Source organism: Diceros bicornis, chromosome 34 (genome assembly GCF_020826845.1).
Source record: "Diceros bicornis minor isolate mBicDic1 chromosome 34, mDicBic1.mat.cur, whole genome shotgun sequence".
NCBI lineage: Eukaryota > Metazoa > Chordata > Mammalia > Perissodactyla > Rhinocerotidae > Diceros > Diceros bicornis.
In genome coordinates, this window is record NC_080773.1 from 37,194,125 (window position 1) to 37,217,510 (window position 23,386).

Here is a 23,386-nt window from a genome sequence, read left to right on the forward strand (position 1 = left end):
TCAACGTCCCTCTTTCTTCCACTCCGTGGCCCTGTCTGGATTTTTTTCTCTTGTCCCTAACCAGAACTGAAGTTCATAAAACTGATGCTGAAGCTTCAGTCTATATGTATTTAAAAAGCAACAAGGTAATAGTCATTAGCTCCCAGGTATGAGTGCACACAGAGACTTTATGGTGTGGTGTGTCATCTGAAATAATGTCTCCAAACATTTCTGTGATTGGTGCAGACTACACTCCAGGGAATCTGGGTTCGGGCCCTTTAAGAGGAACGAAGCCCCGCCCCATATGTGGGGACTGGCCGTCCCATTTACCGACGCGCTCTTCCCGGCGTCACTCGCTCTTTTCCCCGGGAGCCCAGGCCGGGAAACACTCCTCTGGACAGCTGGCTCAGCGAGAACTACATTACCCAGAAACCTGTGCGCCCCGGCACGTCCAGTGAAGGCCCGGGAGGGGGGCGCTTCCGTGCGTGCGGAGGATATGGGAGCGGGACTTCCGGCGTCCTCTCCGCAACAGACGTTTCGTAGGCTCTTGTGAGGTTCTGCGGCGCCTGGGGATTTGGAATGTTTGGTCGCGCCGGAGGGGGAGGAATAGGGAAAACGCGTTTGGAGGCGTTGTCCCTACTGCACGGAGGCGAATCCGAGGCTTGGCCGGGGCGGGGCTTGGGTCGGCGGTGTCCGCGTCCTGGACTCAGACGCCCGCCTGTCCGGTCCTGTTCCGCCAGCAGAGTCCGATGGCGGCGGCCGCGCAGAGAGAGCCGGCTCAGGTCAGTGCCCGTGCTCCGCGCCCTCCGCGCCCTCGCCCAGCCCAGCCGTAGAGCCCCGAGTGCGGGCGCTGCTCACGTCTATCAGTCTAGATCCCTGTGTGCAGAACAGTGGGGAGTTTATGGTTGGGGTCTCATTTTTGAAAGCCAGTGTGATGACGTGGAGGGGAGTGTTAACAGGAAGAGGGACCGGCATAAGCAAAGGCATTCGAGGTGGGACTGAACCAGAAGCTTTCGAGAGATGCATGTCATATCAGCAGCATGGAGCAGAGTGTGAGGAGTTGTGCTTTCATTTTGAGGACTCTGGGGGCCATAAGAGTTTTGAATAGAAGAAAGGATTTATCTGAGTGGGAATTTTAAAAGGATCCCGAATTTTGCGCAGGGCCAAACAGATTAAGTCGGGGAGGGGAACATGAGGATGGATGCATGGAGACCAGTAAGGTGGCTCGATTGCAGTGGACTCCAGCAATATTTTCATGGTGAATGGACCAGAATAGTGCTAGGAGAGGGGGAAGAAGTGATTAGATTCTGGATAGAATTTTAAAAAAGAACCAACAGTATTTCCTGGTGCATCAGATGTGGCTGTGATTGATGATAAGGAGTGAAAAACCAAGGTTTTAGTTTTTGTTTTTTGTTTTTCATGGACATCTTGAAAATGGAAATCGGGAAGTCAACGTAGGGAAGAGGTTACAGGGGGATCAGAAGTTGACTTTGGACACGGTTGATTTTGAGATGTCTCAGTGCAAGTGTCCCATGGGCAGCTGGACTGGAAGGTCTGGGGTTCTGGAGAGGGGGCTGGAATGGAGATGTCTATGGGGTGAGGAGAGTGGTCCGGACTAAGTCAGGCCTAGAGAGCAGATTTAGGGGGAGCAGTCTTAAGGACATTATTTTAAATGGTCCTGGATGAGAGAGGAGGGCTGTGGCTGGGAGGCAGGAGAAAAATGGTAGGCATTCCTGCAACGTCCCTCCAGAAACGGAGGGAAGAGGGAGAGGTCCTGGCATTTGAAAGGGTTCTGTCCAGTGTCTGCATGAGAAGCAGGCTGTAGAGCATGAGGAGCCAGGCCTAAGATGGCGACCGAAGTTGGGGTACTGTCAAATTGCTACCACCTAATGACCTCACCCTCACTTTTGAGCAACCTGTTTTGAACAACACACACTGAAAAGCAACTCCGGTGCCAGGGGTGATTCCACTACATTCAGTCTTGCCAAAGTCCCAAAATACCTCAAATGCGTTATGATAAATTTTCCCAGTCTCCTTATGTTTTTGACTAAATAAATTTTCCAAGGACAGGCTTATTGGGGGCATCTTGCCTCACAGGAAGTTCATACCAAAGAATCCCTTTAATATAAGTTGTCCTGACACAGGAAATGTTTCTGCTCACACTCCCTGTGTATTATTTGATTTTAATGAGTGTAGAGGTGACAAAACCCTACCTCTACCTATCTTAGGTTTTCAGCTGGGATTCTTTAACAAAAACACAGATTAACAAGAGAAAAACAAACAGTTTATTAACGTGTGCTGCACACATCACAGAGGAGAAACCTAAATCAAAAGTAACTCAAAGTGACGGCTTAGAATCCCAGCCTCCATAGCATCATCAACAAAGAACAATAAATTTGTAGAGAAATGACAGGACGAAGAAAAGCAGTTTTAGGCTTCCAAGGGCAGCAAATTGTGGGAATGTAAATATATAGGAGGAAACCAATGGAGTACGGTTTGTCGGTTTGTTTGCAGATTCCTTTGCTGCCAGTCTCTGGGCTAAGAATCTGTCTCCAGTAAGACAAGAATTGATATCGTGCCTTTAGGCAGAAAAGGGGAAGCTTTTTCTGTGTCTGCTGTTTTTTAATTGCCTTTAGCTCAAAATAATTTTTATGTCAAAGAGGCATATTTTGGGATGATATATTCTGGTATCCTTCGTGAGATACACAACAGCCAGGAAAAGTTAACGTTATCTAAATTCCTAGATTATTTTCACTTTGTATCCTCTATCAAATTGATTTTATGAGAGAATTAAGTGTTAAAGAGTCCATTATAGGTAGTGAATTGATTTTTCTGTACATTTAGACTGGTCCTAGATTTGTACCTTCGTTGGGGTATTTAAGACAATGTTCACTTAAATCATTTTCTGTAGGAGCCAGTTCTCTCATGGAACCCTATTTGAGAAAGGCTGCTTAAGATTATGGTCACACCAATTCTAGTGTGAAGGGGTGAGTTTTCCAACACTTCCAAGCAATTTTACAACACCAGCTGGATGTCCTACAGTTCAACTCAATTCTGACACTGTTTGCCAGGAGATAGCATCAGATCCCACAGGTTAAGGGCTCAGTCCTGTAAGACTGCCCCTCCCCCTTTCAGATGCCAGTCACAACCCCATGTTGTGACCTGCCCTTCTGATAGACCGGCTGTAGATTGGAGGTTCCAGCGATCCCCTCCTTGGGTTCGATTAATTTGCTAGAGTGGCTCAGAACTCAGGGAAATGTTTTACTTACTAGATTAACAGTTTATTATAAAAGGATGTAACTCAGGAACAGCCATATGGAGGCTCTCATAGGACAAGGTATGGGGAAAGGGCGCAGACCTTGCATGCCTTGCAGGTGCACTGCTCTCCCTTCGTTCACCAACCTGGAAGCTCTCTGACCCCCTTCCTGGGTTCTTAGGGAGGCCTAATTACATGGGTGTGATTGATTAAATCATTGGCCATTGGTGACTGAGCTAAATGGGGGAGAGGGGCTGAAAGTTCCAACCCTCCAGTCAGACGGTTGGTTCTCCTGACAACCGGCTGTCATCCTTAGGTGCTTTCCCAAAGCCACCACTTTAACATAACAAAAGTCATCTTTATTGCTTTCATCACTTAGGCAATACCAAGAGTTTTAGGAGCTCTGTGCCAGAAGCAGGGACAAAGACTAAATATGTGTACAGTTGTGCATCGCTTAATGACGGGTATATGTTCTGAGAAATTCATCGTTAGGCAGTTTCATCATTGTGTGAACATCATAGAGTGTACTTAGAAAAACCTAGGTGGTATAGTCTACTACACGCCTAAGCTCTATGGCACTAATCTTATGGGACCTCCGTCGTATATGTGGTCCATTGTTGACCGAAATGTCGTTATATGGCACATGACTGTATTTCTTGTTATAAATCACATTATCACACTGTTCTACTAAATAAATATACATATATTCACAGAGAATTCAGAAAATTTGTGATTTATATTGTGGCTTCATTTTTCCTTTAGTGAATGTAAGTTTTTAAATGTTCAGCAGTGTAAAACCAAGATGAATGTGTATCTTCTGAATATTCTATTTTTAATATCATCTGTACGCTTATTCTTTGTTTTATTTGTCTCTGTCTTTTTTTTGTGTGAGGAAGATCAGCCCTGAGCTAACATCTGTCACCAATCCCCCTTTTTTTTGCTGAGAAAGACTGGCCCTGGGCTAACATCCGTGCCCATCTTCCTCTACTTTATATGGGACGCTGCCACAGCATGACCTGACAAGCAGTGCATCAGTGCGCGCCTAGGATCTGAACCCGGACCGCCAGCAGCAGAGCGTGTGCACTTAACTGCTGCACCACGGGACTGGCCCCTATTTGTCCCTTTCTGAGAGGATAGACAAGAGCGAGTAATTTATACATTTTTATCCACAGTTGTGTTCAGTTTTTTTGCTTTAAATATTTTACATATTTTAATTATAGAAGAGATTGTCAGGCTGTATTAAATGCATGGGCAAACTCCATGCAGCCTATAATAAATGATCCTTAATTACAAAAATAGAGATAAGCTAAAAGGTATGGAATGAAATATGACATGAATACTAACCATAAGAGGGTTGGAGTAGTTATATTAATATAAGGAAACATCAACTTCAGGAAAAGTAATATCAAAGATAATATAGTGACATTTTATAATATTAAACAAGTAATTTAATCAAGAAGATATAAAACTGCTAAGTGTATTTGTACCTAAGAACAGGCCTTCAAAATCCTTTCCTCTCAATAATGAATAGACAGAAAAAAATGTAAAGATGTAGAAGGCATGGCCAACATCATCAACTAACTTGATTCAGTAGATATGTATACAGCAGAATACACGTTCTTTTCAAGTATACTTGGTGAATGTTCCATTCACCAAGACAAACCAAATGCTGGTACATAAAATAAATTTGAGTCAGTTTTAAAATTGAAGTAATACAGATTATATTCTGTAAAGAAAACTAAATTAGAAATTTTAAAGTATCTTAGAAAATCCACAGACATTTAAATTTTTTAGAACACTTAAATTATCAAAGAGTAAAGAAATAAGGAAAACCAATAGAAGATAAACTAGAAGCATATTTTTGTGAAATAGGCAAGGGGAATTTACATGTAATCAACTAGCCCTGGTGATCTAGTAGTTAAGATTCCATGTTCCCACCTCCACGGCTCAAGTTTGTTTCCCCATCAGGGAACCACGCCACCCATCTGTTGCCACACTGTGGCAGCAGCATGTTGCTGTGATGCTGAAAACTATGCCATTGGTATTTTAAATACCAGCCGGGTCACCCATGGTAGACAGGTTTCAGTGGAGCTGACAGACTAGGAAGAAGAACCTGGCCACCCACTTCTGAAGAAATTGGCTATCAAAACTCTATGAGTATCAGTGGAACCTTGTCTGATATAGTGTCGGAAGGTGAGAGGATGGTGCAAAAAGGCTGGGCAGAGTTCCGCTCTGCTGTCATAGGCTCACTAGGAGTCTGAATCAATTCCACAGTACTAACAACAACAAATTTAAATGTATCACTAAAAAGCAAAATATATTACGTGGAAAACTGATAAATATATTTCTAGAATTGTAGGCTTCTATTCCATAAAGCTCATGGCAGGCAAAATTTAGAGTCAAGAAGGATTGAGAGGGAGGCCAGCCTTGTGGCGTAGTGGTTAAGTGCATGCACTCTGCTGCTGGTGGCCCGGGTTCCGATCCCGGGTGCGCACCAACGCACCGCTTGTCAGGCCATGCTGTGGTGGCGTCCCATATAAAAAGTGGAGGAAGATGGGCACAGATGTTAGCCCAGGGCCAGTCTTCCTCAGCAAAAAGAGAAGTATTGGCATGGATGTTAGCTCAGGGCTGATCTTCCTTGCCAAAAAAAAAAAAAAAGAAAGAAAGATAGAGAGAGGATATCTCCAGTGTCTAAAAATGCCAAGGGATCAACACATAGGCCATACAAGGAAATAGTATTAATTAGAACAAGAAATAAGATTCCAACCTAAATGGCTAAAATAGGATCGGACAGTCAATGGAAGAGGAAATCCAGGTGGCTATTAGGCATATGAAAAAATATTCAAATATTTAAATTTTAGAAATACACACAAAATACACCTGTTTTTACAGAACACATAATGTAAAGAAAATTCTAAGGCATCTGAAAATTTTACTAGAACTAGCGTGATGAAGATAGACATAAATAGCACTAAGACAATAGTTAGCAAATAAAATTCAGCAATATGTAAAAAGAATTATACGCCATGACCAAAACAGATTTATTTCAGTGATGCCAGGCTGGTTTAATATTAGAAAAATAAAGAATGTTATCCAGCATATTAACAGGCTAAAGAAGAAAAATCACTGGCTTAAGTGATTGTAGCAAAGTGCTATGTACAAGTTCTCTCTCTCTCTTTACATATATGTATAAATAACATGTTTGGGAGGGTAGACAGACAGATATAGATGTAAATGAACTGTAGTCTATATGTCAACAGTACATAGAAAACAAAAATTGAATGATGAAATTTTACAAATCAACTCTACTATCGCATCAAAAAATAAAATGCTTAGGAATGAATATAATGAAATATGTGCACATTCTTTCATTATATTCATTCCTAAGCATTTTATTGAAAACTACAAAATTGTTTAAATATTACTGAAAACTTTGAAGTTTGGTTGAAATCTACAAAACACTGCTGCTGACAGAAATTAAAGATGACCTAGGGGCCTGCCCAGTGGTGCAGAGGCTAAGTGTGTGCGCTCCGCTTCAGCGGCCCGGGGTTCACAGGTTCGGATTCCGGGCGTGCACCGACGTGCCGCTTGTCAGACAATGCTGTTGCGGCGTCCCATATAAAGTAGAGGAAGATGGGCACGGATGTTAGCCCTCGGATGTTGGCCAATCGTCCTCAGCAAAAGGAGGAGGATTGGCAATGGATGTTAGCTCAGGGCTGGTCTTCGTAACAACAACAAAAAAAGATGACCTAAATAAACAGAGCGATCTTTTCCATAGAATTCGATGGTTTCACTTTTCCTCCCTTCCAAGGATTTTGTACTCCCTTTGGTCTCCAGTATCAAGTGATGGTGTGCCACTGGAGACTGACCCTGGTGAACCTGAGTCAAGAGAATTCAGCCTGAGCTTCCATTGACCACACAGATCAACCTGGGACCAGTTTACCCGAGGACGGTTGGGCAGGGCAGGGTGGGTGAGGTTCCAGTTCCTGCCGGAGGTGAGCACCTGGAACCCTCTGAATCAAGGGTGCAGGTCAAGAGAATTTGGGTGGTCAGGAGTCACTTTCTGTCTTCCAAAGCGTGACAGATTTGAAGCACTGTTGGGAGAATGACCAGAGAATGGCATGTAATAATTCCAATTATGTGCTGTGGATACTATTAATTCCCCATTTCAGAAATGAGGAAACTGAGGTGTGGAGAGGTGAGGCTTCCTGCCCAAGGCACCATAATCAGTAATGAGGTTACTAGCTGCAAACCCAGGTAAGCTTCTCCCTAGAGCTCAGGCCCTGAAGTCAGACACTAGACGCCATGTGGTAGATTCCATTGCCAGTTTGAAGCCAAACACCACATGATTGGTTCTAATCCAAGTTCAAAGTTTGTGGATTTGAAAGTAAGATATAGAAGAATTGTGCCACAAAGTTTGAAATGATGTCAACTCTATGCTGTACTTACTCTTGAGGAAAAATATTTCTTAAATTGTAAACCTTGAGTTATCTTGCCTAGAAGAACGTATCCCTAGTGCTTCAGACTACCTGAAATTTATATCATTTTTTATGTGTGATTTTTTTTCTTGAAATAATTTTAAGTGGCAGAGATTGTACACACTGTGCCAACCTATAAAATTTTTAATCATTCCTGTCAGGGCTACCTGTAGGTCTGGGGTATGTGTATTTGAATTTTGACAGATACTGCCCTTAACTCTGCAAATAGGCAAGCTTGACTTATGTCCCCCAACATGGGTACATGAGAGGCCAGACTTGTGATGATGAGGACTGTGTATCCATCACTAACTGTGCCTTGCAGTTTTAAGTGCTTTATGCAGAATTTCACCAAGATGTAGATACTTTTTCTGCCATTTTAATGAATGGACGTTTATGTTTGAGGAACATTTAAATAACTTCACAGAGGTTGAGGAGGTTTTATCTTCATTTTTTGTTTCATATCTCGGAGGTGAAAATGCTTGCGTGGGGTCCCAGATTAGGAGGGTGGAGGCCGGGATATATAGCCACGAACCTCCAAAAGAGCCAGGGCTGGTGCATCACGCTCAGGATGTGGGGCATCTACTGAAGACTGAGGAGGCAACGTGAGGCACAAGATGACGCTTGGGGGATCAACTGGCAGGCTCAGCACACAGTAGATGCTCGATAAATGATTCCTTTGCCTTCTACCTTCTGACCACCTGGGCTTCCCTTTTGCACCTGGTGGTGACTACAGTACTCAGAAGGTTCTGCACCATGAGGTGGCAGCTCTCAGCCAGTGATGGCCCAGGAGGGGGGCCTTTCCTGGGAGCAGTTCACATTGGGGCAGGACTTTGAGTGTCTTCATGGTGGCCATCTTGGCTACTGTACTTTCACATCCCTCTGATATAAGACTAATCTAGTGTGTTGGCTTCCAGGGCCGTGTGGTGCCCGCTGCACAGAGGCGGCTGGAGATGCAGCAGCAGCCGACTTCCGTTGCTCCCGTGCCTTTCGCCCATCACCTCCAATGATGGTGGCCAAGCTGATGGCTGTACCTTCACCCTCCCCAATATGTGGGATTACATGTCTTTGCTTTCCTCTGTCTCTGAAATTGTGTCTGTAGGCTCTGAGGAGGCAGACTCGATCCAAGCCAGCAGTTATATGGAGAGGTTCCCTCGTAGAACCCATAGTGATGAGGGGTGAAAGGCATCCCAGGCATGTCCAGATGCTTGGAGGTGAGGCTGAGCTGTATCCCATGAACTGTAGGTCTCTTTCCTTTCTGGTGGAGACAGCAGAGGGACAGGGTTCAAGCCTGAAATGGTGAGCTGAGGAGCGCGGCCTCTATCCTGAGGGTGGTGGGAGCCACAGGGAATGTGGAGCAGGGTCTCAGCAGGCTTGCTCTGGCTACAGAGTGAACAGACTGGGAAGGGGTGGGGGTGATGGTGGAGGCAGGTGTGGAAATTAAAGCAGCCCACCCAAATAAGAACAAGCAAAGATTCTTTATTCAGACCCTGCTATAGCAAGGGAGTCAGGCGCCATCACTTGTGTTTGGCTGAGGCTCAAAGGCACGCAGGGGAGAGGGTAAGCTGATTGGCCCTAAATTGGAAGCAGGTGCAGGAGTTAGGGGACATGGTAGTTTTCACCGAGTCCTGACCTTTTTGGTCGAGTTGCTGCAGTGATTGTGGTTTGGCTTCCCATGCTGGTTGCTGCAGAGGTTATGGGTCAGAATTTTGTCTTTATGTCTGGGCACACAGGGAACCAGGGAGGAGGCTGATGTAATAGTCCAAATGAGCATTGGTGGGCTGTGCCTGAGTGAGTGCTGTGAAGGTGGCAGGTGAGGTTGTATTCTCAGTCTTACTTTACTAGGGCTGATTTTATTTTCTGAAGTGGATTGTGACAGAGGGAAGGAAGGGAGTCAGAGATGACCCGACGTTTTGCACCTTGCAGTAGTTATCAACTGAAATGGGGAGGTTGGTTGTAAAATTAATTTTCAGAGGATTAGGTGGAGATAAGAAGATTGTGACTCGTGAGGGGACAGGGACAGTGTGTGTATGATAGGCAGAATAATGGCCTCACAAAGATAGCTGTGTGCTAATCCCTGGAACCTTTGGATGTGTTACCTCTCATAGCAAAAGGAACTTGATGTGTGTGATTAAATTAAGGATCTTAAGATGGACAGATTATCCAGTGAGCCCAGTGTAGTTGCAGGAGGATAGAGTCAAAGAAGGAGATTTGAGGAAGGAAACAGGTCCGAGTAATATGATTGCTAGCTTTGAGGATAGAAGAAGGGGCAAGGAGTCAAGGAATGCAGGGGATCTTCAGAAAACTGGCAAAGGTAAGGAAACAAATTCTTCCATAGAACTGCCAGAGGGAATACAATCCTGCTGACATCTTAACTTTAGCCTAGTGAAGCCTAATTTGGGCTTATGACTTCCAGAATTGTAAGATGATAAATGTTTGTTGATTTAAGCCACAAAGCTAGTAATAATTTGTTATAGTGGTGATAGGAAATTAATACAATGTGTAGCAGAGAAATGGAAGAGGGCTGAGGGTGCATAAAGTATGCATGTGGTTCTGGGTGCCTGTGATTGAGAAAAGGAAAAGGTGCAGATTGGGAGGCCTTCAAATCAGAAATGGGGGCTTTCCTTGGCAGTTGGGGCCATTGGAGGTTTGGGGCAAGATAGGAATCCTGATTGTATTGCCAAGTGTTCTCTCCACACTATGTGGGGAGTCCAGGGTGATGTCTATGGTGTGGGCCAGAAGAGTGGTAGAAGGGAGCCAAAGATGTGGTCCAAGGAGTAATGTGCATGAGAGGAGGAAGTGGGAACTGATGGTCCTAAGGCCCTGTTACTGGAGGCTTAAGTGAGAAGAGTGAGCCCAGGTTTATTCTAGGCAGCATGATCTGGTGTACCCCAGGGGAGATGGCTATCAGGAGAGGAAGTAGGCCTTTCTGTGCCAGGCTCAGAGCTTAAATGGCATCTGTCTCCCAACCTGCTTGTTGTTGCTATGGGCTGACACAGTGATCACTGGGGTAATCAGGAGAAAGCAAGGACCAATGGTACTAGTGCCTGGTATCTCCTCTGACTTGGGACCTGGGGAAGTGGGTGAGCAGGATGTTGTTGTGAGTGGATGGTGTGGGCATACTCAGTCAAGAGACTTTTCCTGGACCTTGCTAGCCATGTCATTGCAGGGCTGTGTGATCTCTGAGGATGTGTTTGTGTACTTTTCCTGGGAAGAATGGATTCTCCTTGATGATGCTCAGAGACTCCTGTACCGGGATGTGATGCTGGAGAACTTTGCACTTTTAACCTCACTGGGTAAGGGCCTCACACCAGCCCATCACCTTTTTCCTTTTCCCCATAGACAGCTCTGTCCTTCATGGGCACAGCACTGTCAGTTCATGGGCACTGCCATGATCCTTGCCAGGTTTCCTGGAGTAGGTGCCGTGGGTGCCAGGGCTAAGCTGTATGGAGGGTCCTCGCCTCTTACCGAGCAGTCCTGAAGCCACGTTGCTGAGGGCTTGAGGGTCACAAGATGTGGTTTGCCCAATGGATCCTGTTAATCCTGCTCATTTTCTGGGCTGGTGAATCTGTCCAGAATTATGGCACCTCTGTGCCCAAGGTTCTGTCCCCTTCCTCCAGGTGACATTTTCTGGGACTCAGTTATACCAAGAGTTATAGGCACTCACATAACCACTACTTGTGAGGACCTTTGGACTGTTGCTACAGAATCTTCCTTCAAGGTTCTTGTTTGTAATTTTTTTTGTTTTTTTACTTGTGGTCAGTCATAGGGTGGGTTGCTCTGCACCAGTACTGACTGCTCACCTGTCCTGTGTTTCCGTTAGGAATCGCATCCTCCAGATCACACTTAGTTACACAACTGGAGCAGGGGGAAGAGCCCTGGTTGCCTGACCAGGTGGCTGTGACTCCAGCCACAGAAAGAGAGGCTCAAAAGGGACTTGGACCTGGTAAGTGGACACCAGGGAAGGGTATGATGTCAGGGTTGGGTTCAAAACCAGCAATATTGACTCTTCACACCAGTGTTTGGTTTCAAGGCCGGTGGCCACACACTGTTTCTGCCTATCCTTCCCCATTCTTGGCACTAAGCCTTATTTCCAGTCTGAATTCTAGCCCCTTGCCATCTCCCATCTCTCTGGTATCTACCTTGCACCTATTATTCCTCTCCACTACTCAGTCTACGTTGTTCTGCAACATTAGCCTACACTTAATGAGTTGTGAGATGGGCATATATCATTAAATAGTCCTTGAACACCAGCTACTCACTTTTAATTGGATTTTTCTGGGCCTGGACATGCCGTTCTGCATAGCATTCACCTGTTGCAATAGCCAACGTTCTACTGGAAGCTATTTAACTGTATTCCATCCTCACGTCCTTGCCTTCAGGAGGATGCCTCTCCCATTCTGTGACTTTCGGGAGCCCGGTACGCATAGCAACCCCTTCCTCAACCTGACCTGCCTCTCTTGTCCCGGACAAGTCCCATGGACTTATCCCTGGCTGTGTCAGACATTTACGATGAGTTTTCCCCCTCCACCAAAGTCAACATGCACCTCATCAGTACTTCTCTGCTTTCAGGTTGTTGGTGTGGAGTGGAGAATGAGGATGCATCCTCTGAGCAGAGTGTTTCTTTAGAACGAGTGTCACAAGTGAGGACGCCTACGGTAGTTCTAAAGACCCACCCGTGTGACATGTCTGGCCCAATGTTGAAAGACATCTTACATCTGACTGAATACCAGCGGGGAGAAGCCAAGGAGAAACCACACACGTGTGGGGCATGTGGGAAGCAATTCTGCTTCAGTGCAAACCTTCACCAGCACCAGAAGCAGCACAGTGGAGAGAAACCCTTCAGAAGGGACAAGGGCAAGGACCCTGTGAAAAGCTGCAGAATCTGTGTGTCAGAGAATCCCGACACCTATGTTGAGGGCGGAATGTACTTTCCAGCTACCTCTGGCCTTCTTCAGCACCAGGTCCACCACATCAGGATGAAGCCCCATAAGAGCACTGAGCTGGGGGGAGCCCTTCACGTGGGACAGAGGCATCACAAGTGCAACGAATGTGGGAAAGTGTTCACCCGCAAAGACACTCTTACTCGGCATCAAAGAATCCACACTGGAGAAAGGCCTTATGAGTGCAGCCAATGTGGGAAATTGTTTAGCCAAAGCTGTGACCTTTTTAAACACCACACAATCCACACTGGAGAAAGGCCTTACGAGTGCAGCGAATGTGGGAAATTCTTTAGACAAATCTCTGGCCTTATTGAACACAGGCGAGTTCACACAGGTGAAAGGCTCTATCAATGCAGTAATTGTGGAAAATTCTTTAGCAGTAAGTCTAACCTCATTAGACACCAGGAGGTTCACACAGGAGCAAGGCCTTATGTGTGCAGTGAGTGTGGGAAAGAGTTCAACCGCAAACACACACTTGTCCTGCACCAGAGAACTCACACTGGAGAAAAGCCTTATGAGTGCAGTGAATGTGGGAAAGCCTTTAGCCAGAGCTCCCACCTTAATGTACATTGGAGAATCCATAGCAGTGACTATGAGTGCAGCAGATGTGGGAAAGCCTTTAGCTGCATCTCTAAACTCATTCAGCACCAAAAAGTTCACTCTGGAGAAAAGCCTTATGAGTGCAGCAAATGTGGGAAAGCCTTTACCCAAAGGCCAAATCTTATCCGGCACTGGAAAGTGCATACTGGAGAACAGCCTTATGTGTGCAGTGATTGTGGGAAAGAGTTCAACCGCAAACACACACTTGTTCTCCACCAGAAGATTCACACTGGAGAAAAGCCTTCAGACTACAGGCAATGTGGGAAATCCTTTAGCCAACGCTCCTAACTTACTGTGCATTTGAGAATTCCTAGCAATGACTTTGAATGCAGCAGACATAGGAAAGCCTTTATGTAAAGACCAAACCTTATTCAGCACTGGAAAGTCCACACTGGACAAAGGCCTTAGCAGTACAGAGAATGTGCTGTCTCCTTGTTCGACCTAACACCTCTCCCCAGAGGGAAGCTCTGAGAGTAGGCATTTTGAGGGAGCCATCGTTCAGAAATGGAACCTGATACTTAGGAACCCTGGGGAGGTTCCCTATTCGGGCCCAGTGTGTGAGGTGCTTTCAGGAGCTGTGTTGCACATTCTAAACTGCCAGGTGCGTTTGCCAGTGGTGGAAGCCATCTTGCTGTTACCATCTGGCAAAGTCCCACAGCGTATGTCAGTCCAGAGATGAAGCATGTCCATTTGTGAATAACGATCCTGAGGGTCTTCTGCTCAGATGTCTCTCTGAGTCCCAATGCTGGATTGCCCTGTCTTTCTCTAGCTGTAGCCTATGCTTTGCATTTAAATAAAAGCCCTAAAGGAGAGTGCTCTTGGAGGCTTACAAGTCCAAAGATATGTGTGATGTCTTTGTAGGTGTAGTTACAGATAATAGAAATCAATGTATATAGAAAGGTGTACATGTGTATATATCCTCTCCCTCTCTCTGTCTCTGAAAGAACCTAACAGTCAGTGACTTAGCAGTAGAAAAGAGGACAACTAGTGCTCAATTGTTTATTTACAAATACCATTCTCCAATAAAAGGAACCAGAGCCTGTCCAGGCTGTGACAGGAAAAGTGCAACATGTGCCTGACAATATTCTTGCCTTCAGAAACAGGATTCTCAATAATATTGACACACACAAAAAAGCAGAGAGGCTACAGCTTTAAGGACACTGTCCAAATCTGGGACAATTTTAAAATGTCCAGGTTTCCTTCTTGCAAGTCCACAACTAGAAAATAAAGTGAAATGTATGGTGCAGTTCAGGAAGTCTCCAAGACTGCTCTCAGGTTCAGTACTTCACTAGAAGACTGCACAGAACTCAGCAAAGCTGTTATGTTCGTGATTACAGTGTATGACAGCAAAAGATTCAGATTAAAATCATCAACAGAGAAAGGCCCATAGGGTAGAGTCTATGAGAGACCAGGCACTGACTCTCCAGTTGTCTCCAATGGAGTCATGTGGACAGCACTGATATCCCTCAGTAACTGTGTGATGATACATGTGGAGTATTGCCAACCAGGAAAGCTCACCGAGCCTTGGTGTCCAGAGTTTTCATTGAGGGTCATGCAGATGTGTCTGACCACCATGTAGCTGACCTTAGTCTCCAGCTCCTCCAGAGGTAGAGCTGATAACGTGTGGGCATAGGCACCACCCACATGATCATAGGATCCAGAAGCTCCGCGTGTTTCCAAACTCTGCCTTAAGGGAAAAGAGGCTACCTGCTTGTGAATACGATGACTACCTTCTTGTGTTCCCCTAGTAGCATATTTCTGCACAAACCATTTTCATTTTATCAGGAAACACTTCTGGGCACTGCCTGCCTTATTAGAGTGTTTCTCTAACGTCACCTGACTCATGGGGATAATGTCAGGTCTCAGGATTATCTTATGTTCTTCAATATTAGGGAAAGTCTCCATTAAATCTCAATAGCCAGCTAGTAATTGTATCTCAAACAGAAATTTTCTGGTCTAACATCCCAGTGGTAGCCCCTTGGTGGGGGTCACAGGCTTTTGCCATAAGCCCCAATCTGGATTCCACATGAGGCTATTGTAGAGAGAATTGTAGAGCTATTGGATGCCACCAGCACTCCAGCTTTTAACATGTCATTAAAGAATTAATCTCTGTCCACCAGGTATCTATACTGTTTCATATTCACAACCTATGTGGGTTCAGGCAATATTACTGGTTTTCGTTTGGCATGTCCAATCTATATTGGCTGAAGGGCAAATTTACATGCTTCCACTTTACAATATCAGATAAAAGAAGGTAGGAGTCATTTTTCCCGTATGGATATTCTGTTGTCCCAGCACCAATTATTGAAAAAAATGTCCTTTACCCACTGCACTTCAGTGTCATCTTTTTTACAAATCAAATGACCGTATAGGTGTTAATCTGTATTGGGACGCTATTCTATTCTCTTGCTCTATTTGCCTTTGTGCTGCAACTTCGATCTTAATTTATGTGGTCTTACAATGACATGGTGTGACCTGCTTGTGAATCAGCTTCCTGATTTTTTCCTCTTCAGAGTTGTCTTGAAAATTTTGGGCCCTTTGATGCCCCTATAATTTTACAATCAGTTTGTCAATTTTCTCTCTCTCACACACAACTTGCTGGGTTTTCCTTGGCATTGCATTGAATTTATAAAGCAATTTGGGGAGTATTTGAAACCAGCATGAAACGTATATATTATTACATTTTGAAGTGTTTGTTCAAAATTTTTTCCTCCATCTTTATTGAGTTGTATCATTAAGTTGTGTTTTAAAAATTATAAATTTCCTTGTGAAATTTTTGAACAGATTTATAGATATGTAAATTTTAGGTGAATAATCACTCTGACACACTCCTCACCTGCATCCATGTCCCCACCTGGAAGGAACACTTTACAATGGATGAATGTGATATTGTGGTTTATAAGAAATACATATTTGGTCATTCAGATGTGAGCCATTCTAGCAAATTAATCAAACCCAAGGAGGGGGTCATGGGAAACATCTGTAGCCAGTTGGACAGAAGTGCTGGTAACAACCTGGGCTTGTGACTGACGTCTGAAGGGGGGGGCAGTTTTGTGGGACTGAACCCTTAACCTGTGGAATCTGTTGCTATCTCCAGGTAGGTGGTGTCAGAATTGAGGTGAATTTTGAGACAGCGAGCTAGTTTCCAGAAAATTGCGTGGATGTGTTGGAAAATTCCTCCCCATGTTGAAATTGATACCAGAACTATTAATGAGTATCTTCGTTCATTTTCAAATATTCACTAATATCTCTCTTAACTCACCTCTGATTGACTTCCTGTTGAGTGAATTTCCCCTCCCCATTATCTTGGTGGAACTTTACTAATTATCAGTGACCATAGGGTGTCAGTGGTCATCGAGGGTGGGATATCACCGGTTATCACCAGCCCAGTAGTTTGTTTACCGAGAGTGAGGTATCTCTTTTGTACTTTGGTGTTAACTGCTCTCTTTATTTCATTTTGCTTACTGAATTGCAAAATGAAAACAGGAATTATTGACTTAATCCTGAATTGAACCCTCATTGTGAAAAATATGAAAAAAAAAGTTCTCAAAAAACCTACTGTGTAAAGACGTGACTTGTAAAACAAGATTAGAAAAGATATATAAAATTTTATGTATTTGGCACTGTGGATGGTTTTTCCACACTACTTTACATTTGCAGGCCACACTTTGAAACTCCAAATTGCAAGTCATGCTTGACTAATTATTGTTTTTACTAAAAAAAGATGATATAAATTTTGTATAAGTGTAAATCGGCCATAAACTAATATTTAATCAGAAGGCTAAGTGCATATTTGGGAAATTCAATGTCATTTTCAATTAGTTTTGCATTTTTCTGGTGTTTGTGAGAAAAATATTTTATAATTTATGGCTTCTTTTCTCTAAGAATTGCCTGTTCAGAAACATTGCCAAAAAAGTACTCAGATTATCATCTCTTATTTTATGTTCTATGTACTTAAATGTTTTATTTTTTTCATGTGTCTTTCATTTTTAAGTAATTTTTAATTTTTATGAATGCATCTATTAAAAAAGTGTTGTGCTCTCTGGTTTGGTTCATGCTTAGTAATATTTTGCTAAGATAAAATTATGAAGACATACTGCAATATTTTTATCTAAGAGTTTTGTCATTCTTTATGTCTAGTACTTATTTATTTTTCTCTAAGATTAAAGCTAGAAATGTTTGCTATGAGTTTTTAACTAAATCTCCAATATTTCAATATTTAGTAATTTATGTTAAACTATTTCTCCCAACAAATTCATCATCTACTTTTATTATATATGAGCTCCTATAAACTTCTCCTAGGGATCTAACAGCAAACATGGATTGTTTCAGGCTCCTTGTTCTATTCTTTTTTTGTTTTCACCAATAACAATATGTGGTAATAATATTTTATATATTGTAATGCAATTATTTTCATCAAACTGATTTGTTAGTTAACTTATTTAAAAGTTTGTGTACTTTTGTTACTAGTACAGGAACTTCAGAAATGTTTATATTTGTATTGGAACTTTATTCAATAAGATACTTTTGTGAATTGTTATTATAAATGGAAAACCTCCTCTAAGGCAACAATTTTCTGTTATTATTTAAAATGGATTTTATGAATTAAATGAGATTTTTAGTTTTTTTAGCATTTTCCTCATACTTCTTAATTTTAATATTGCACCATTTTACTTGTGTTTTATTTATATATTTTTCCTTATAGATTTAAGGAGGATGTTACTTATGAATAGGGAAAATTTTGACTACCTGGCATATGTGATGATTATAAACTACATAATTGATTCTGATAATATTTCATGTGGGGGACTGGCCCAGTGGCATAGTGGTTAAGTGCTCAGGCTCTGCTTCTGTGGCCTGGGGTTCTCAGTTTCAGATGCAAGGTGTGGACCTACACACCACTCATCAAGCCATGCTGTGGTGGTGTCACATATACAAAATAGAGGAAGATGGCACAGTTTTTGGCTCAGGGCTAATCTTTGTTAGCAAAAAGAGGAAAATTGGCAACAGATGTTAGCTCAGGGCCAATATTCCTCAGCAAAAACAAAAAAATAATAAAGTTAAAAAAAAGATTTCCTGTGGTTCTATAGTGTTTCTCAAGTGTACAACAATTTTAGTTCTCAATCATGGAAATTTAAATACATCTTACAGCTATTATTTCTGCACTGCTGAGGGGACTCTGCTCAGAAGATGAAGACTCGATAAGGGAATGTCCAGCGTGGTAGTTTTCTTCCTTCTCAATTTGAAAAAGCCCCCATATTTCACCATCCAATACTGATTAATCAGTGAATTTTGGGAAGAAAAAAATGTTCTTCACATGGAAATGTTCCCTAAAATGTTGGTGAAATTTTTTTTCTTTTGTATTTTTGCACCTTTATCCATCATGAAAAATATTTTTATATGGCCATACACAGATCTCATCCAAAATCAACTCTGTGTGTTTGTCCAGAGTCGTCTTAATGTGAATTGATTTTCTACTTGTAACAATTGGGAGATTTCCTATAGCAATCTAGATCCTTGCCTGACAAGGATCTTTCTGACAAATGTGACAACTGGGTACTCTGTGTCATTAATTGACCAAAGTTTATTGGCAGCTCCAGGTAAACAGGTTATGTTTTCTACTGTTCGTCAAGTACCCACAAGGCTGGCATTCATCATTCTCTTGGGGAATGACATTATTTGAATATTGAAAAACAGTTAAAAATATGGAACGAAAATAAGACTTTACATAATACCATTAAATGAAAGGCTAAATAAATTTCTTAGAATTAAAAAATAATGTTGCATTATTGAAAGAAATTGATGATGACATAAAAAATAGAAAGACATCCCATGCACATGGATCAGAAGAATAAACATAGTTAAAATGTCCATACTACATAAAGCAATCTACAGATTCAATGCAATCCCAATCAGAATCCCAATGACATTCTTCATGCAAATAGAACAAAGAATACTAAAATTCATTTGGGGCAACAAAAGACCCCGAATAACCAAAGCAATCCCGAGAAAAAACAAAGCTGGAGGCATTACAATCCTTGACTTCAAAAGATACTACAAAGCTATAATAATTAAAACAGCATGGTACTGGTACAGAAACAGACACACAGATCAATGGAACAGAATTGAAAGCCCAGAAATAAAACACACATCTATGGACAGCTAATCTTCGACAAAGGAGCTAAGAGCATACAATGGAGAAAGGAAAGTCTCTTCAATAAATGGTGCTGGGAAAACTGGACAGCCACATGCAAAAGAATGAAAGTAGACCATCTTCTTTTGCCATACACAAAAATTAACTCAAAATGGATCAAAGACTTGAAAGTAAGACCTGAAACTATAAAACTGGAAGAAAATATAGGCAGTACAGTCTCTGACATTGGTCATAGAGGGATCTTTTTGAATTCCATGTGTACTCGGACAAGAGGAACAAGAGGAAAAAATAAACAGGTGGGACTTATCAGACTAAAGAGCTTCTGCAAGGCAAAGGAAACCAGAATCAAAATGAAAAGACAGCCCACCAGCTGGGAGAAAATATTTGCAAAGCATATATCCGACAAGTGGTTAATCTCCATAGTATATAAAGAACTCACACAACTGAACAACAAAAAAACAAACAACCCTATTGAAAAATGGGCAGAGGATATGAACAGATATTTTTTCAAGGAAGATATACAGATGGCCAATAGGTACGTGAAAAGCTGTTCAACATCACTAATCATCAGGGGAATGCAAATCGAAACAACACTAAGATATCACCTTACACCCGTTAGAATGGCTATAATCTCCAAGACAAAAAATAACAAATGTTGGAGAGGTTGTGGAGAAAAGGGAACCCTCATTCACTACTGGTGGGAATGCAAACTGGTGCAGCCTCTATGGGAAACAGTGTGAAGATTCCTCAAAAAATTAAAAATAGAAATACCTTATGATCCGGCTATCCCACTACTGGGTATCTATCCAAAGAACATGAAATCAACAATCCGAAGAGGCTTATGCACCCCTGTCTTTTTGTGTGTGAGGAAGATCAGCCCTGAGCTAACATCCGATGCCAATTTTCCTCTTTTTTTGCAGAGGAAGGTTGGCGCTGGGCTAACATCCGTGCCCATCTTCTCTACTTTATATGGGACACCAGCACAGCATGGCTTGACAGAAAGCGGTGCATCGGTGTGCACCCGGGATCCGAACCTGTGAACCCTGGGGCCGCTGAAGCGGAGCTCGCCCACTTAACCGTTTGCACCACTGGGCCAGCCCCACACCCCTATGTTCATTGCAGCATTATTCACTAAAGCCAAGAAGTGGAAGCAACCTAAGTGTCCCTCGACTGATGACTGGATAAAGAAGATGTGGTATACATATATACAATGGAATACTACTCCGTCATAAAAAAAGACAAAATCTTCCCATTTGCAACAACATGGGTGGATCAGGAGGGTATTATGTTAAGTGAAATAAGCCAGACAGAGAAAGACAAACGCTGCATGATTTCATTCATACGTGGAAGATAAACTAACACAGAGACAGAATAGTTTGGTGGTTACGGGGGGGAAGGGGGTTGGGCAGTGGGCACAAGGGGTGAAGGGATGTATTTATATGATGACTGACAATAATGTACAACTAAAAGTTCACAATGTTGTAAACTATTATGACATCAATAAAAAAATTTTTTTTAATGTTGCAGTAAAGAGAATTCTCAAAATTGTTAATAGAAGGTGTCAACTTAAAAGCAAATTTCCCGGTCATTTTACCCTCAAAATGAGTTTTTTGGTAAGAGTCAAAAGAATTGCAATTCAGGATGTGCATGCTATGGTGAACCATAGGCAAATCCTGAAAACAAAGGAGGGGAAATTGCTTTTACAGAGTAAAAGGGGGAGTAGGCAGAGGCTGTTCTAAACAAAGTTCACTGAGCTGCAGCATTTCTCATTGGCTGGGCTGTTGCCAGGAGAAATCTTCCTTCAATAGTAAAGTAGTTTTACTTCCTGTGGAAGATGGAAGTGGACTTCTCTTCCTGGTTGATGTAATTGACAATGTATGATAGAGAGTGAGAGCTCTCCCTACAGGCCTTGCTGACTCCAATTTAGTTAAGGTTTCTTTTATTAATTTCCACAAAGGATACATTTTTGAAACCTTCTATAAGAGAAACTGAGAAATATTTACCAAAGTGGGAGAATACTTGAATGAGGATGGTGGATATATTACATGGACTCAGCAGTTACTTCTGTGGATATTTTTTTAGCAAACCTCAGATACTTCATGCAAATACAATTAAGTATGTATTTTTTTAAAAAGATAAACAGTATTTCATTAAGAACTAAAATATTTTTATCACACCAAGAATAATAACATAAAATTATCATCAAATATCTAATGATTTTTCCCTCTACACCAGTATTGCTCAATGTTTTCAAGAATGAAGAAAATTTCATAGTGGAGACAAAATCATCAGTGACTCTTGTAGTCAAAGGCTTAGATTAATTCTATCTTTTCTCAGGCTTCACTACTAAAATTTCTCTAAAGTCAACTTTTTTCACCATCCACTGATATTTCCCCAGAACCATGTCTGCCACCACCTTTGAAGCACTACATAGTTATTGTTAACACCTGTGGCATAATAAGAACTATATATTTGGTCTCTGCCCTTGGTTCCTGACACAGAGCTCTTTAAACTGTGGGAATCTCCAGAGTAAAAAGTGTCTTTTTTGGTACTAACGAGAGGACAGGGCTGGGGGCCTCCTAGATAGCTCCAGGATGGGACTGGTCACTGTAAAGACCAAGGCCTGATTAGAGGGTTGGAACTTTCAGCCACACACACCCCTACCTTCAGGGAGGGGAGGGGCTGAAGGTTGAGATAATCACCAATGGCCAATAATTTAATCAATCATGCCTACATAATTAAACATCCAAAAAAAGAGAAGAAAAGAAAAAAGCTAAACTAGGGGCCGGCCCTGTAGCATAGCAGTTAAGTGCTCGTGCTGCGCCGCTGGTGGCCTGGATTCGGATCCCGGGTGCACACCAACGCACCACTTGTCAGGCCATGCTGTGGCGGCATCCCACATAAAGTGGAGGAAGATCGGCACGGATGTTATCTCAGGGCCAGTCTTCCTCAGCAAAAAGACAAGGATTGGCATGGATGTTAGCTCAGGGCTGATCTTCCTCACACACAAAAAAAAAGCTAAACTAGGAGGTTCTGAGAACTTCTGGGTTGTGAACCATCTACCTACTGAGGAGGGTGGTGCACCCCAATTCCATGTGACAGAAGCTCCTGCTCTAGGAAAACTTCTGGACTTCACCCCATCTACCTCTTCATCTGCCCGATCATCTGTATCATTATAATAAACCAGTATTAGTAAGTAAAGTATTTCCCTGAGTTCTGTGAGCTGTGATGATAAATTATCAAAACTGAGGAGAGGCTCCTGGGAACTCCTGACTTGTAGCCAAGTTGCATGGGAGTGTGGGTAAGCTAAGGTAGTAGTTACTAATGGTGTCTAAAGTGGGGGGCAGTCTTGTGGGACCGAGCCCTTAATCGATGGCATTTACACTAATTTCAGGTAGTTAGTGTCAGAATTAAGTTAAATTGTAGGACACCCAGTTGGTGTCCACAGAGAATTAGGGAATTGCTTGGCTTGGAAACACACACATTTGGTGTCAAAAGTGTTCTGGCCTAGTGGGTGTTGTAAAAGAAAAACAAAAACAAAAAACATTTAATAGGGGGCCGGCCCGGTGGTGCAAGCGGTTAAGTGCACGCGCTCTGCTGCGGCGACCCGGGATTTGCCGGTTGGGAAACCGGGCGCGCACCAACGCACTGCCTTGGCAAGCCATGCTGTGGCGGCATCCCATATAAAGTGGAGGAAGATGGACACGGATGTTAGCCTAGGGCCAGTCTTCCTCAGTAAAAAAAAAAAAAAAGGTGGAGGATTGGCGGATGTTAGCACAGGGCTGATCTCCTCACCAAAAAAAAAAAAGACGTTTAATAGCTTCCTGGAATTTGTACTTTATAACTGTTTTTCTGAGATAATATTAATTGCAATTACAAGAGAAATTATAACCACTTCCCAGCGATGAAAAGAAATCATAGATTTAAGATATTCCCAATATCTTGGCGTGGACAGTTATCCTTTGCATACATGCTCCAC

At 42.6% G+C, this 23,386-nt stretch overlaps 1 protein-coding gene across 1 annotated transcript; it reads left to right on the forward strand.

The window, feature by feature from the left end:
- The first annotated feature begins 453 nt into the window (after positions 1-453).
- On the forward strand, positions 454-17,805 carry LOC131397534 (zinc finger protein 671-like). The gene is made up of 4 exons (XM_058530582.1): positions 454-761; positions 10,880-11,006; positions 11,534-11,656; positions 12,283-17,805. The coding sequence occupies exons 1-4, from the start codon at positions 729-731 to the stop codon at positions 13,539-13,541; spliced, it is 1,542 nt and encodes a 513-aa protein (XP_058386565.1). The 5' UTR covers positions 454-728; the 3' UTR covers positions 13,542-17,805.
- The last annotated feature ends 5,581 nt before the right edge of the window (positions 17,806-23,386 follow it).